At 42.3% G+C, this 16,786-nt stretch overlaps 1 protein-coding gene across 1 annotated transcript; it reads left to right on the forward strand.

Annotated features, from left to right (window-relative positions):
• The first annotated feature begins 3,831 nt into the window (after positions 1–3,831).
• Positions 3,832–6,100, forward strand: LOC139545509 (apelin receptor A). The gene has a single exon (XM_071353370.1). The coding sequence runs from the start codon at positions 4,034–4,036 to the stop codon at positions 5,117–5,119; it is 1,086 nt and encodes a 361-aa protein (XP_071209471.1). The 5' UTR covers positions 3,832–4,033; the 3' UTR covers positions 5,120–6,100.
• Positions 6,101–16,786: the final 10,686 nt, after the last annotated feature.

The following is a 16,786-nucleotide window of genomic DNA, read 5'->3' on the forward strand; positions in this document are numbered from 1 at the left end:
GACTGGCCAATAAAAATAAAAGATTAAGATAGGCAAAAGAACACAGCCACTGGACAGAAGAAGTCTGCCTAGAAGGCCAGCATCACAGAGTTGCCTCTTCACTGATGACGTTGAGACTGGTGTTTTGCGGGTACTGTTTAATGAAGCTGCCAGTTGAGTACTTGTGAAGCGTCTGTTTCTCAAACTGGACACTTGAATGTACTTGTCCTCTTGCTCAGTTGTGCACCGGGGCCTCCCACTCCTATTTCTATTCTGGTTAGAGACAGTTTGTGCTGTTCTGTGAAGGGAGTTGTACCAGCGTTGTACCAGATCTTTAGTTTCTTGGCAATTTCTCGCATGGAATAGCCTTAATTTCCCAGAACAAGAATAGACTGACGAGTTTCAGAAGAAAGGGCTTTGTTCCTGGCCATTTTGAGCCTGTAATAGAACCCACAAATGCTGATGCTCCAGATACTCAACTAGTCTAAAGAAGGCCAGTTGTATTGCTTCTTTAATCAGAACAACAGTTTTCAGCTGTGCTAACATAATTGCAGAAGGGTTTTCTAATGATCAATTAGCCTTTTAAAAGTATAAACTTGGATTAGCTAACACAACGTGCCATTGGAACACAGGAGTGATGGTTGCTGATAATTGGCCTCTGTACGCCTACGTAGATATTCCATTAAAAATCCGCCGTTTCCAGCTACAATAGTTATTTACAACATTAACAATGTCTACGCTGTATTTCTGATCAATTTGATGTTATTTTAATGGACAATTTTTTTTATTTTCTTTCAAAAACAAGGACATTTCTAAGTGACCCCAAATTTTGAATGGTAGTGTATATACTGTATTTTATACCATCTACTGCATCTTGCTGCTTGGTCAACGCTCATCCATGTATTTATATGTATATTTTCTTATTCCATCCCTTTAGTAGCTGTTGTGGAATTGTTAGATTACTTGTTAGATATTCCTGCACTGTTGGAACTAGAAGCACAAGCATTTTGCTACTCTTGCAATAACATCTGCTATACATGACCAATACAATTTGATTTGATTTGATGCACACCTCACTCACAGGTGATGGCCAATGAGCTCAGTGCCAAAAATCTATTTATCTAGTTTTACTTTGTAAAACAATATTTGGAACTTGATAAAATATTTTGGTAGGCTACACAAGACCGATAAGTATTGTCTTTTCAGTAGGAGCCATTTGCTTTCCAACCGGTGTTTTCCCGCGATTGCATTTGAAATATTGCGAAAGGCCTGTTTTGTCTGCATACTGTTCACTGACAGATTTACTGCGCGTTCCCGACCGCTATGCCTTTTTGTTGGGCTACACACAATTCACAGCGAAGCGATTTTTTTATTTGAATACGTTATTGTTGATCCTCTGTGGCTAAATGATAGGCCTTCTCATTGTGTAGTAGGCTATTCTGAATTATTTCATTTATTTCTGAACATACAGGAGTAATTATATAACTGGCAAATGTATTTAAAATGTTCAAGGGGTGCTGCCTGCAGCTCCTCCAGAACTGTTCGCGCGGCTATGATTCTTATAAGGAAATAAATGATGAAGTGCAACGCTGGAGAGATGAGAGTTGCAGACTCATGTCTATCAGAGCAGAGAGAGGGAGAGGGATCATAGAAAGTGAATCTCGTTCTAGTTCTGTGAGAGATGCAGGCACACTTCTCGCACAGGCACCACAACGTGGTGATCGCAAACATAGGTTACAATGTTGCGCAAACCATACACTCGGACCGGCCCAAACCGAATCAACACTTAGAAAATCAGGCCTGGGCTGAAAATCTACTTTTCACATTACGTTTTTTTTTAGGTGGCAAGAGAATTAACGAAGAGTCACTCAACTGACCGTCCAAACCTTGTGTTGTATTTTCCTGAAAATTATCTTCTATGATCAGAAATATTTTACATGCACATTTGGAATTAAAGACACATTTATGTTTCTTGATTGTTTGATGAACATCATATTCTACGTACTGTAAACTTTTCATTTACCCATTCATCTCAAAGATTAAAGGAGGCTTTAACTGTATGTGATCAGAAACTTAAAAAAGGCGTGGGTGCTTATATTTACCCTATTTCAAGTGTGAATTGGAAATGTTTTTGTTTTTTTGTACATATGCCAACTCCCCCTGAGCCACAGCCAGGGTCAGCCAATATCAACAGCGATTATCAAAATTGCTTTGCTCAAGGGTATCATCGGCAGATTTTTCACCTTGTCAAATCGGGGATTCGAACTACTTTTTTTTATTTATTTTTTTTTACATTTTTTAAGTCATTTAGCAGACGCTCTTATCCAGAGCGACTTACAAATTGGAAAGTTCATACATATTCATCCTGGTCCCCCCGTGGGGAATGAACCCACAACCCTGGCGTTGCAAGCGCCATGCTCTACCAACTGAGCCACACGGGAACTAACAACCTTTCTGTTACTGGCCCATTGCTCTAATCGCTAGGCTACCACGAACCTATCTATAGGATAAGGATGATGAGATTAAATCCTATAATCGATTGCCAAAAGACCTTGATTAGGTTATGCATCACCCCCCCCCAAAAAACAAGATCTAGCTGTAGCCTATCGTTGAAAAATCACTGCACTTGTTTCCTTAAGTGCATAGGAACTGAGCAGAGCTTGGGCAGACGTCCAAATAGGTCTAACATTTCCTTCAACACAATTTTTATTTCCGTTTCTAAACAGTTTTATTTAAAAGCCGGAGTATGTTAGTTTGTGTTTTAATTTTGGCATTAGCAAGTTGAGCCAATAGGCCTAATTACCACGATCAAAGTGAGTCAATCAAAGATGGGTTAAGCCGAAAGCAACGTTTCCTTTTGTTATTGTTTATCCTGCATGTTTGACTTTTTATCATGGAAATTAATCCCTAGAGGTGAGAATTAAATTCACACACCCCCTGAGCTGTCTGTTTACATTGAATTTAATCGTTAAAACCGTTGAACCAATTCTAAAGTGCCCGCCTATCAATCTAATTTCAATTTCAAGTTTTTATCCAGACACACCGAAGTTCTGCATGCAGCTGAATAGTATTCCTTATTGTAATATTTTAACTATCCTATTGTTATTGTTACACTTTATTACCTTTTAATTAGAGCATGTTGATAGCCAAATGTAATTGGCAAGACCATCAGGTTAGGAAATCTCTAAGCACTTACGTTTAGCATTGAGGCATTTACATTGTAATGTAGTAGTTCAGTCGTGAATTAGAAAACGTGCCTGTCCAGACATGCCGGGAACCCTAAAGATTGAGCAATAGTTCTCTAAATCAGTTGAACATCTTTGAAACCGGGTGTTTAATTGATTCGTCTAATGTTGAAATCATTGCAGAGGCAGTATGGTGCACCAAACATGTTGTTCTGTTACAATCTCTTAACAAAAACATTTACATTGGAAGTAGCACTATTGTCTATGAGTTTATTGTCTATAGTCTCACAAACCTGTCGAATTAGTCTGTATTTTTTCTGCACTATTTTGAAAATGAAAGGTTATTAATTTAAATGAACAACTTAAATTGATGTAAATTCTAAACAATAACGTTTTCAAAAATATTTCAAAATAAATACGTTTTTAGAGAGACAATTTAACCGTATATTTTCGCTTTTCTTTCCATTTTCAAATTATATGAATAAAGCTTGACGGGGCGTCATCGCAACTGGATAAATCCTGGTGTGTGCTGTGCTAGAGAGAGGTAAGAGGAGGGTGGTGCCGGGGCTGTGTTTAATGGGGAGGGGGATTCGTCTTGGGAGGGAGGGAACAAGGGGTGTGGAGCATTGAGTTTAAAAAGCCAAGCAGCATTGCCCCACTCACTCATACTGTCTGTGTTCTTCTCCAGCGACTGATAGGGACTGACCATTCCTGTAACATGAATTTTTCTCTCGTTTTCAGCGTTGACAATTGGTTTATTTGAATTCTACTGAACCAGTTTTGGACTGCACAGAAACATTTTTTTCCACTCTAAAGGATTTTTAGCATTAGAATTTATTTTTCGTTCCAAACAAAAAATTGACTTCAGCATGGATCCAACTGCGGAGTATAGAGATAACGATGATTATGATTATGGTGACAATGAAACTATGTGTGACTACTCTGAGTGGGAGCCGTCCTACTCCCTCATCCCTGTCCTCTACATGCTCATCTTCATCCTGGGCCTGTCTGGGAATGGAGTGGTCATCTTCACCGTGTGGAGGTCCAAGTCCAAGCGCCGAGCAGCAGACGTCTACATAGGCAACTTGGCCCTGGCTGACCTCACCTTTGTGATCACTTTGCCCCTCTGGGCGGTGTACACTGCCTTGGGCTACCACTGGCCCTTTGGTGTGGCCTTGTGTAAGATCAGCAGCTATGTGGTGCTGGTCAACATGTACGCCAGTGTCTTCTGCCTCACCTGCCTGAGCTTTGACCGTTACCTGGCTATCGTCCACTCTCTGTCCAGCAGCCGGCTGCGGTCGCGGGGCACAATGCTGGCCTCCCTAGGGGCCATCTGGCTCCTCTCAGGCCTGCTGGCCGTGCCCACTCTGCTGTTCCGCACCACCATGGACGACATCAACAGCAACCGCACCACCTGTGCCATGGACTTCAGCCTGGTCACCCTGAACGAGAGACATGAGTCCCTGTGGATCGCAGGGCTCAGCCTGTCCTCGTCCGCCCTGGGCTTCCTCCTGCCTTTCCTGGCCATGACCATCTTCTACTGCTTCATTGGCTGCACCGTCACACGCCACTTTAACAACCTGCGGAAGGAGGACCAGAAGAAGCGGCGTCTTCTGAAGATCATCACCACCCTGGTGGTTGTGTTTGCCATCTGCTGGACCCCATTCCACTTGCTGAAGAGCATGGATGCCCTCTCCTACCTGAACCTGGCTCCCAACTCCTGTGGATTTGAGCGCTTCCTCCTGGTGGCCCACCCTTATGCTACCTGCCTAGCTTATGTCAACAGCTGCCTCAACCCCTTCCTGTACGCCTTCTTTGACCTGCGCTTTCGCTCCCAGTGCCTGTGCCTGCTCAACCTGAAGAAGGCCATGCATGGACAGATGAGCTCCATGTCCTCCACGCTCAGCGCCCAGACACAGAAGTCAGAGGTACAGTCTCTGGCCACCAAAGTGTAAAGAGAGGGGAGGGATAGGTGGAGTGGAACCGCTGGCTGGATCTCTGCTGCCACCACAGGAACCCTGACTGGCAAACGCGCAGACTTTTGGTGTCCGTAATGAAATGCTTTTAAGGCGTAAAAGAGACAATGAACCATATCAGATGAATTGACGTTGTTTTCCTGAACATGGGTTTGCATATATGTTTTCATTCTTGAGTATATGTGCATTTCTCCCCCATTTCCAACCCAACGGGTGCTTCACTGGGTAGGGGAGAAGCCCAGGGAGTCCTCGACCCTACAGAGGTTCCCTCTAATCCCTGGACTGGACCCTGAAGCTGGGGCCAGCTGGCTGATCTCCATATCGCTGCTTCCTTTCCTTCCACAAACTTTCAGAAAGTGACAGAGGTAAATATTATTTTCAGACACAATAATTTTCCTGTTGTCTTTTTCAAATGTTATTCTTTACTCTACAAGGGACCAGAATTGTGAACAAAGAGGCAGAAAATCATAGAGGGTTTATTTGTGTTGTTACGTATTTCATATGCAAACCTGTTTACACTGGGTAAATCACAAATTTGTACAGTATTTTCATACTTTTGCTGTTTAAGATGTGTTGATATTTTTTGTTTTATTACAAGCACTTGTTAAATGAATGAAATGTTAAAGAGGGGAAAGTTTGTTTGCAAAGAGACAATATCTTCTTAAGCTTGTTGTTTGTGAAGGTAGGAGATTGGGCGGAGGGGGGGGGTGATGTAAGAAGAGTTAAGGTGTTGCAGCTTAATTACATACTTTGAGGAGGAGACGGGGGGGGGCAGACAGGCAGATGGCAGCAGACAAATGTTGTCGGGGAAGCAGGTGGGGTGGGGGCTTTACAGTGCACTCTTGGTGCCGGAGGAAAAAGGGAACTTCATGAATGTTTTATTATTATGCATATATGTTGTATTTTTTGACATCCGTGTAACTAACTACTGTATTAAAGAAACATGTTCTATGAAATGAATGTCCTTGTTGATCTTTTTGTTGAATTTCCTCAAGAAATATGGGTATGTGTATTCGCTTTGTCTTTGGTCCTGTTTGAAATAACACACAAAGTTCTGTCTTTCAGGAAATTCATGACTAATTGTTATGGTGTGTTAATGCTTTATTCATTCTGCACATGTGAACTTTCACATTAGTTCATCAGAGAGTATAGGACTTCAACATAATTCTGTTATTTCAGTGATAAGGATGCCCAGAGGGCTGCAGCTCTGCGATGAATGTCTTGCTCTTGGTCTACAGCACTGGACCAAACACTAGACCCTATTCAATCAAAACCGGTATACAGATCTGAACGATAGGGAAAAACAACATTCCTCCTACACTCTATTGCTTTTGTGTCTGGATACAGGTTTTGATTGAATAGAGCCTTGGCTGGATCACACTATACTGATGTGATTTAAGCACAGCAAGGCGTGAGCTTGAACTTGTCTTTAAACATATTTTCATTGAGATCCTTTATCATTTACCTTCCAGGCAGAGGTTTGAAAAAAGTGTAGTACTTAACTGTGTCTAGAGACTTTTACATCATGCCACATGTTTCATTCCCTAGAAATACAAACAAATATTGGCACAGCGTTGCACCAGTAGGGGAACTAGTTATACTGGGCTGTCTATTCGGTGGCAGTTATCCTAGAGGTTAGAGGGTTAGGCCAGTAACTGAAAGGTCGCTAGTTTGAATCCCAGAGCCAACAAGGTCAAACATCTCTCGATGGGCCCTTAAGCAAGGCACTTAATCCTAATTGCTCCAGGGTTGCTGTTCATAATGGCAGACCCTGGCTGTGACCCAACAGTCTGAGGGTGTTTCAGGGAGAGTTGGGATATGCACAAAAAAATCTAATTCAGACATGCCTATTAATACACACTTGTACATGTGTGAAATAGGACAAATGTAAGCACCAACCAAATTATGATCATTATTCACTGAGAGTTTGCAGGCCAAACCCCTACATGTTGGCTGAATAACGGGGTCATTACCAATGAGTGACTCCTATGAGGGGCCCTTTGATTTGACAGTAATGAGCTCTGTTGGACATAATCATGAGTTTTCGGGTGCTAGGTTCCTAATCCTGGCATAAATTGGGCTGCAGGACAAGTCGATATTTGTCCCTGTTGACAAGAGATTGCAGTTAGAAGCACTGAGGAGGGACAAGGTGGGGGGAGGAGGGGGTGTCTGCAGATGCTCTAACCGACAGTGGCTGATGATAAAAGCGAATGACTCTGCCTGCTGAGATCAGAGGGAGAGAAAGAGAGACGGACAAAGGGAGACAGAGTGGGAGAGAGTTATTGGACAGGATCATCATTTTACAGTTTTGTCACATTTCATCCTTTAGCACAGCCAAAACTAACTACATATGTGAAATAGTGAGAGCGAGAAGTGATTCATCTTTCTGTGTGTGAGAGATCATGTGTTACTCATTTACCATCTGGGAAAGGGAAAGTATCTGACAATGATAGAGCATAAAATAAATCCCATATGATTGTAATTCTGAATTATGCCATAACCTAAACCCTTAAAGGACCACACAACAGACAGTCAGAGAAAATTACACAACTAAATGCAAGCATTCAAGTTTGAGAGACTACTCATGTTGATTGTTACACCTGATTACCTGATTACAAACAAACTACTGATAACAAATCATGTAAGAAGAGATAGCATGCAATCTTGCGTATGGTAGACTGGCCAGACCTGTTGTTGTTATTGAGATGAATCGGACTGACAGCTTGTCTGATGGTGTTAGCCAGTGTGGCAGTTTTGGGATAACTCACCCAGAATACCAGCTGACCAAGAAAGAATGGGAATATGAAGGCTACAGCCAGCGAAAAAACATCAGTGTTAGCTTTTTAAAATCCCAGACACGTTTTCTGTGATTTTGTGTGTGCATGAGTGTGTGTTTAGATCAGCCTTTCTTAAAGTATGGGTCGCGGACCTGTTAATGGTGGGTGGCGATGTGTCAGAGTAAATGTATAATCATTTCATGAATTACTGACATTGATTTGGCCAAGTGCAACAGATGATGTGCTGTCAGCCAATGACTTGTCATTCCCACTCACTCACTTCTGTCATCAAATGGACTCAAGCTACCCACAAGTTCTGCCTGAGCTCAATAGTCATGAAACGCAAATACAGCAATGAGTTTCTCTCTCTCGGTTTCATACAAACGTTGAGAAATAACTGATAGTGCAACCCTAAGTAACAGTACATATGAAGATGAAAAATGATCAGGCCTACTGTTCATCTTAATGTAGAAATGATTGGTGAAAAAAGTAGAGGTTGGAACTGTTACTGTTAAAATACAAGTAATCATTTTTTATTCTGAACTGGAATAAACTGATTGAAGCAAGATGCTTTTTGAGGCAAACCCACTCACACAGTCTAGGGTTGCTCATCTACAGCAGGAAGCTGTCTCCTGCCTGGCTGAGAAAGTATTAGATGTTCTGATTCAGTTTGGTACCACATACTTATGCTAGTCAGGGTTCTCAACTCTGGCGTACTTAAAAAACAAGTATTTAAAAACAAGTACAGAAACAGTGTCAATGCTGAACATGACCTCAGTGTTACACTGTTAAAAACTGAGCCCAGAATAGACCTGCTTGTTGAATCTTCAACCAGCCACACCTCTCACTTCTCAACTGTGTGTGTTTCTGGTCTACATCTGTGTGATGTGATCAATCAGTTTATTCCAATATATTTATTATATTTTAACAGCAACAGTTCCAACCTAGACAGATATGTAAGTGTTTTTAATAGGGGGAAATAAACATGAATAGCTATTTATATTATTATATTTCATTTCATTGTTATTTGTCTATATTTCATTTGTTTTAGGCTGACATAAGGGAAATGAAATGTACTAATATTTACATATAGTTGCATGTTTTCATAAGGTTGGGTTCCAGGCTGAAAAAGTTTCAGAACCCCTGTTTTAGATGCATCATACATGTTTGCATTTATGCTCTGTGTTCTACAAGTTGTCGTCCTCATGTTTTGTTGTTGTTCAAAAAAATGTCAGTGTTCAAGATCCCAACCCTATGAATAACTGAAATGCCTCATCAGGGTGGGGGCATGGGAGGATGGTTGTGCTCAGGGCCAGCTCTAGCCTATTGGAGGCCCTAAGTGAGATTAGGTTGGGGGCCCCCCAACTCCCGTCAACATTTTTTGTTGTTGTAAGGTTTAAATTTCATTTTCTGCAATTCTACACATTTTACCATGGGGCACAGAGAAAATGTCGCAGTTTTACACCAAGTTTTCTGAAATTCTACACATTTTGCCGTGGGGCGGAGAGAACTTTGCAATTTTATAAAAAATGTAATGCAATTATACTTATTTTGCCATGGGGCATAGAGAAAAAGTTAGCAGTTTAACAGCTTATTTCCAGAAATGTTACGCATTTTATAATTACTTATTTCATGCTAGTATAATATCTGAGTATGAATTACTAACAAAATCAATGGGGGGCCCCCTGGAGGTCAGAGAACCTGGGCATGTGGCCTGCATGCCCGGTCGGTATTCGGCCATGATTACTACTATTTTAGATAGCTGGCTAAACTAATTAATCAAATCAAATCAAATTTATTTATATAGCCCTTCGTACATCAGCTGATATCTCAAAGTGCTGTACAGAAACCCAGCCTAAACCCCCAAACAGCAAGAAATGCAGGTGTAGAAGCACGGTGTCTAGGAAAAACTCCCTAGAAAGGCCAAAACCTAGGAAGAAACCTAGAGAGGAACCAGGCTATGAGGGATGGCCAGTCCTCTTCTGGCTGTGCCGGGTGGAGATTATAACAGAACATGGCCAAGATGTTCAAATGTTCATAAATGACCAGCATGGTCAAATAATAATAATCACAGTAGTTGTCGAGGGTGCAGCACCTCAGGAGTAAATGTCAGTTGGCTTTTCATAGCCGATCATTAAGAGTATCTCTACAACTCCTGCTGTCTCTAGAGAGTTGAAAACAGCAGGTCTGGGACAGGTAGCACGTCCGGTGAACAGGTCAGGGTTCCATTCCAACTACCAATCTAAAAATGTTTAGCTGACATGACTAATTGAGTGACTGCCAGGGACTGACATACACTACATGACCAAAAGTATGTGGACACCTTCTTGTCAAACATCTCATTCAAAAATCATGGGTATTAATATGGTGTTGGTCCCCCCTTTGCTGTTATAACAGCCTCCACTCTTCCGGGAAGGCTTTCCACTAGATGTTGGAACATTGCTGCAGGGACTTTCTTCCATTCAGCCACAAGAGCATTAGTGAGGTCGAGCACTGATTTTGGGCAATTAGGCCTGGCTCGCAGTCTGCGTTCCAATTCATCCCAAAGGTGTTCGATGAGGTTGAGGTCAGGGCTTTGTGCAGACCAGTCAAATTTTTCCATACCAATCTCGACAAACCATTTCTGTATGGACCTTGCTTTGTGCACAGGGGCATTGTCATGCTGAAACAGGAAATGGCTTTCCCCAAACTGTTTCCACAAAGTTGGAAGCACAGAATCGTCTAGAATGTCATTGTATGCTGTAGCGTTAAGATTTCCTTTCACTGTAAGTAAGGGGCCTGGCCCGAACCATGAAAAACAGCCCAGACCATTATTCCTCCTCCACCAAACTTTAAAGTTGGCAATACGCATTCAGGCAGGTAGCGTTCTCCTGGCATCCGCCGAACCCAGATTCGTCCATCGGACTCCCAGATGGTGAAGTGTGATTCATCACTCCAGAGAACACGTTTCCAATGCTCCAGAGTCCAATGGCGGCGAGCTTTACACAACTCCAGCCGACGTTTGGCATTGTGCATGGTGATCTTAGGCTTGTGTGTGCCTGCTCCGCCATGGAAACCCATTTCATGAAGCTCCTGACAAACAGTCCTTGTGCTGACGTTGCTTCCAGAGCCAGTTTGGAACTCGGTAGAAGTTGAAATAGCCGAATCCACACATTTGAAGGGGTGTCCACATACTTTTGTATATTTAGTGTAACAAGAGAAAAACTGCTGATGTGCAACCAAATATCGAAATTGCACCTGGAGTATTCTACTATTCTTACCCGACTGAGTTCCTAAAAAATATATATAGTGACCAGGGGCCCTAAGTGACTGCTTATGTTGTTTATGCCTGGAACCAGCCCTGGGGGTGCTTATCAATGTTCACACAACTGTCACCCCATGTCAAGATGGAGAAAGCCATGCAGCATATACCCTGCTTATTCGATGTTCACCACCAGTCCAACTCACCTCCCGTAGTCCCCACTCCAACCCCAGAAACACAGGTGTCCGTCCTTGAGTCTTGTCATCAGCGTGAGCTGCCACACTCAAATGGAGCATCTGAGCACCCCACAACTGAACCTAAACATAACTGCAGGTCGCTACTCCGGACCTCCCCTCAGATCTCCCTGCTGTCCTATCCCACCCACACAGCTACAAATGTCCACGCATTTCAGGCGCACCCAAGCGCATACAAACACATAGTAATTAGTGTGTGTGCATGTGTGTGTAAACAGAGATCTGACACATTCCACAGCCTGTCAACACTATCCCTACTTTCCCCCCAGCATCCGTCCACCTGTCTCATGAACATACACACACGCACACACAGTATCATATGTCAAAATAAAGTTACAAAAAACACCTGAGATCAGAGAATGGAGCCCATAACACATTTGCAGGCATTTAAAAATACAAACAGTAAATCAAATACTCAAATGTTCATCAAACGAACAAAGTACTTGCTAAAGGCATGTGTACTCACAAAGACCCTGTTAAAAACTCACATCATTAACAAAAAACAATTAGTGAAGATACATATAGAGAATGGAACAAGAGAGCTGTGAGAATAGAGGTTAAGGGACCCCTCACCTCACCTCCCCCACTCCATCCCTCCACAGATCAGGGAGGCCTGGGGTGTCATCCTGCTTAGCACAGGGCATAATTATTAGACCCTGCCCTGGCTACATGTGAGCTGTAACACAAAGGAGCCACTGGAGCCCACGTTCAGGGGATCAGGTTAGGGGCACTTTAATGGGACACAATTTGGTCCCATTTGGGGGGGGGGGGGCTAGATAGAAAGAATGAAAGGACGGTATCTACTAATGAAAAGTTCTCATTCAGAATTTTAGGGGTAAGTTAAATGTAGAATGACAGAGTGTGTCAGATTCAACAAGTCTTTCCTTGTCACATCGGATTTTAGTGACCACCTTAAAAACACAACCAACATCAGATATGACCATAAGCCGCGGATAGGTTTGAAGTGAAACATGATATAATTGGATGTACAGTGATCACTAGCTCGAGCAGTGTGCTATTGGTGATTGTACGAGCACATGCTGTCTAATGATAAAAACAGGCTGAGTTGAGACTGTGTGGCCTTGTGGAGGGACTGAAGTCTGCTTGTCTGTAAAGGGGAAACCCTATCTGGCTGGAGGATTAGGACTCACACAACAGTGTTAATAACTGAATGCGTCTGTGCATGGGCTCCACACCAGTCTAGACAATAGAGCTTCTGATCCATCAAAACACATGGGCCGAACATGACCAAGTCTGACCTCTGAGAACCCCAGAAAGTAGCAGGAACCCCTTTCCTGTCGGGGCAACCATAACATAGTGGACATAACATAGTAAACGTACATCCAGGACACTCCAATTAGAATGATATGTTATGTTTCATATGGTTTCATATGAATTCCAATTTCTTGTGGCTAACGTTAGCTAGGTGGCTAGCGCTTACATTAGCTAGGTGGCTAACATTAGCGAGGCTAGGGGTTAGGGTGTTAGGTTAAAGGGTTAAAGGGTTAAGGTAAAGGTTAGCTAACCTACTAAGTAGCTGCAAAGTAGCTAAAAGTAGTAAGTATTTGCAGAATTGATAATTAGCTAAAATTGTCTGTGATGAAATTTGAACATGCAACGTTTGGGTTGCTGGACATTCGCGTTATACTCATACCCTTCCATCCCAACCAACCACCCAACTTTCATTTTTTTTGCCTTAAGTAACCTATTGCCTTATGTAACCATACCAAACATAGCAAACATATCATACTAATTTGAGAGGTTTGGATTTAAATTTACTATGTTATGTCTAGTCTATGAGACCAGGCTGGTCGGGGTGGATGAAACTGATTCCTTCCCCAGAAGATGAAGGAGTTAGCTTTATCCTAGATAAGGACATAATGGTATTTCATTAAAAGTCCTTGTGTATATTTCAACTAAGTTATTTGCCGTTTACCAAACCTAAATACAACCAACAACCATCCAACAGCTCCAGAACTAACTCATTGGGATGCCCCCACACCAGGACCCAACTAGCAATTTAGGACTCTTAATATTGGGATGGTATTTTTCAATGGGTTCATCTCCCTGCCTGTCCTGTACGTTTGCAACACATCAGTTCCACACACCCTTCCACACTGTGGGTTTCTCTCTATTTGTCTTTCTCTCGCAGAGGAGCCCCCCAAAGTGAGTTCCTTTGATGTTTTAAATACCCCCCCACCCCCCACCTTGCTTCTCCACAGCACTGTAATGAGCAGTTTGAGAAGAAAATAGAGAAAGGTACATTAACTTGAGGTTAAACAACACTTTACAGGAGACTATTCAACCAATGTCAACAATCTCTGACTTCACCCCAGTTCAAAGGAACCATTTATCCTTCTGCAAAGGAGACGGGACAGTGCTACAGTGCGATAAATATTCAAAGAGCTTACAAAAATGAAGCATAGTGGCAGTCTATAAGTAAGTAAATCACTGAAACTGAGAACAGTTTATCTTTTGGTAACCTCAAAGTTCAATATCCTAATATCTCTTGTGAGATTTAAGCCTCCACTTTCATAATTTTCAAATGATTTCATGCCATGTACCTTCTGGAAAATGTATTTTGGCATTTTGCAAAGCAAGCCTCCATAGCAGGGCTTGAACAATTGTTCAGCTATGTCCGATGCACTTCAGCCTGACCAGCTGCCTTGTGTTGTGTGGAAACCTCAGTTTCTGTTCCATGCATTCCGATCTCTCTCCCCTGTTCTTAACGTGTGTGAAGCACTCATTCTGCACACATGCTCACACCATGGTATTTGTGAGCCCTGCCCTGACACACAACCAGCATTCCTGTGTGTGTGGCGTACCCCCAGAAATTGCAGGTTGTGAGTGAATTAAAGAGGAGAGACGTAGATGAGCAAAACCCGACTGAGAAAAATCGTATTTCCATAAGTATTTTTCAACCCTCAGTCAAAGGGCAGGCCGGTGGGGAGCCTGTTAATCCACCTGGCTGGTTCCAATCTGTTGGGGTCAAAGGGCAGACCCCCTATACACTCTGACAGTCCATGGGTCACTCTGTCAGGACCCCCTCATAATCCTCCTGTGACCGCAGGACAAACATTAACTCATTTCACAAGGTCTGATCCATCAACAGACGTCTCAGGGCAGACCTCATCCATTCTCTGTGTGGACTCAATTCTCTCCACTCTGAAAGGTCAGAAAGGACAAAGGGACCCCCAGGCAAAGATTATCATTGTTGATCAATGCCGCAAGCTTATCTCACCACTCTTGTCGCTTATTTGAAGATTAGGTTTTTCATATGTTTCATTTATATATGTCACTATAGTTATGAAATCGGTTTGCGGAACAAAACATTAATAAGAAGCTCCATTGATAGTGATTGATAGGAATGACTATAATTGCTGTCTTTACAGTAATGAGCTTGTTTTTCTCCAAAAATACTATGGTGTCTGCAGTCTGTCTTCTCTGTAAGACACTCATGTGCTTTGATGAATGGTGACTTAAATAACATCCATAATGGACGATGGACGTTGAAAAATCGAGATAGTGTAACTTGAGGATGGGGGAGTATTGTAAAAAAAAACGTTTCTATATGGCCAGCAAATTGTCAACAATCACTCAATGATTGGGATTTAAACCTAAACAAAGATAGCAATTGAAGATCTTGTAATCTGATCTAATGGGATAATACAGGTCTTTATGCATTACAATGAAAAGGAGGACAATTGGACAGCCAATACACAACCATGATGTTACAGTCTAGAATCATTATCTTTACTCCTCCTCCTCTCTCTCTCTCTCTCTCTCTCTCTCTCTCTCTCTCTCTCTCTCTCTCTCTCTCTCTCTCTCTCTGAGTCTCTCTCTATCTCTCTCTGAGTCTCTCTCTCTCTCTCTCTCTCCCCCTCTCTCTCTCTGAGTCTCTCTCTCTCTCTCTCTTTCTCTCTCTCTCTGTGTCTCTCTCAATGTGTCTCTCTCAATGTGTCTCTCTCTCTTTCTGTGTGTGTCTCTCTCTCTCTGTCTCTCTGTAACCAACTCTGTCTTTCTCTGTCCCTGTCTCTGTGTCTCTCTCGTTCTCTCAGTCTGTTTCTCTCTCTCTCTGTGTGTGTCTCTCTCTCTTTCTTTGTCTCTCTTTCTCTCTTTTTAGCTGTACTACACTGTATTGTGTCTCAGATAATCTGCCCCAAGGCTGTATGTTGAGTAGTGACCCATTACATCATCAGCTGTCCTGTTCGACCAGAAAGTGCCCTTCCCTCACTAACCTGTTACACCAACACATTGTACAGGTGAGATAGCCCAGACGTGTACTGTTTACAGTAAGGCAGTAGTATTGGGATGGTAACAGTTTGGCCTTTTGGGCCTTCACTGGGTGGGAGATCTGAGAACTTTTTAACAGGCATCTGATTAAAGCAGATTCTCTGAATGGACCAATGAATGGACCACACCTTGTTCCACCCACTGGTACCAGTGTCAGACAGGGCTGTTTGGGCGAGGAGGATTTCAGCCAGTTGGACGAGTGCATAAAAGGATATAAAGCATGAAGACTAAGACCCTTGTATTTTGTAATACAGTAAGTAAAGCATAAAATACTAGATGTAAATCAGGAGGGGTGGCACTTCTAGCAGAATTCTGATCATTGACATTCTACAGGAAATTAAAATACTCCACATTGTGAGTCGCATACTCTACATTTTAAGTAGTATCATAACCTGAGCAATAATACTACCTATTTCGGTCAAGCATGAGAAGTACCAGACACAGCAGAGGGTACAACATGTGTATTCCTGAGAGACAGCTGTGTTGTAGCAGAGACTGATGTAAAAACAGAGGGCGTGACACTGACTGACCTCAAAATGGGTTGACTTCCTTCCTTATTGCCCTGCTAATGGTTGAGATGTAAAAATTGGACCTGATCATCCATTTGTGGTGTGTGGGTGTGATCATTAGTAATGTCCAAATTAGATATGCATTGAATAAAGCTTGACTTATTGATGATCTGTGTCCTTTATTGATAATCTGATATATTTGGCACCTTTCAGACATCATCGAGAAGGTGAAAATCATGCCGCTTTAAACATTTTTTCAGGGGGACCTTATTGATGGGACAGCAACAATTTTATGAAAAAACAACATTCAGTTAAAATGAATCTTACAAATAGCAGTGTTGGGCGATCTGAAAAGCCATAGCCAATCAATAAATAATATAAGAATACTCGTAGGAAAGGTTTAGATCACAATCTGTGGATAACAAACGATTAGAAAGATTCAAACATTTTGTAAAACATCACAGCACAATTGAAAAATATATGGCACATGGAAACCAAACAAGGGCGGTCTATGGTGATAGGTGGGATGGGCTGAGAGTGGCTGAAGGGTGGGATTAAAAAGTCTGCTTGGT

Source organism: Salvelinus alpinus, chromosome 19 (assembly GCF_045679555.1).
Source record: "Salvelinus alpinus chromosome 19, SLU_Salpinus.1, whole genome shotgun sequence".
NCBI lineage: Eukaryota > Metazoa > Chordata > Actinopteri > Salmoniformes > Salmonidae > Salvelinus > Salvelinus alpinus.

Coding starts and splice junctions, on each gene's coding strand:
- LOC139545509 (XM_071353370.1), top strand. CDS start 4,034: ATGGATCCAACTGCGGAGTATAGAGATAACGATGATTATGATTATGGT.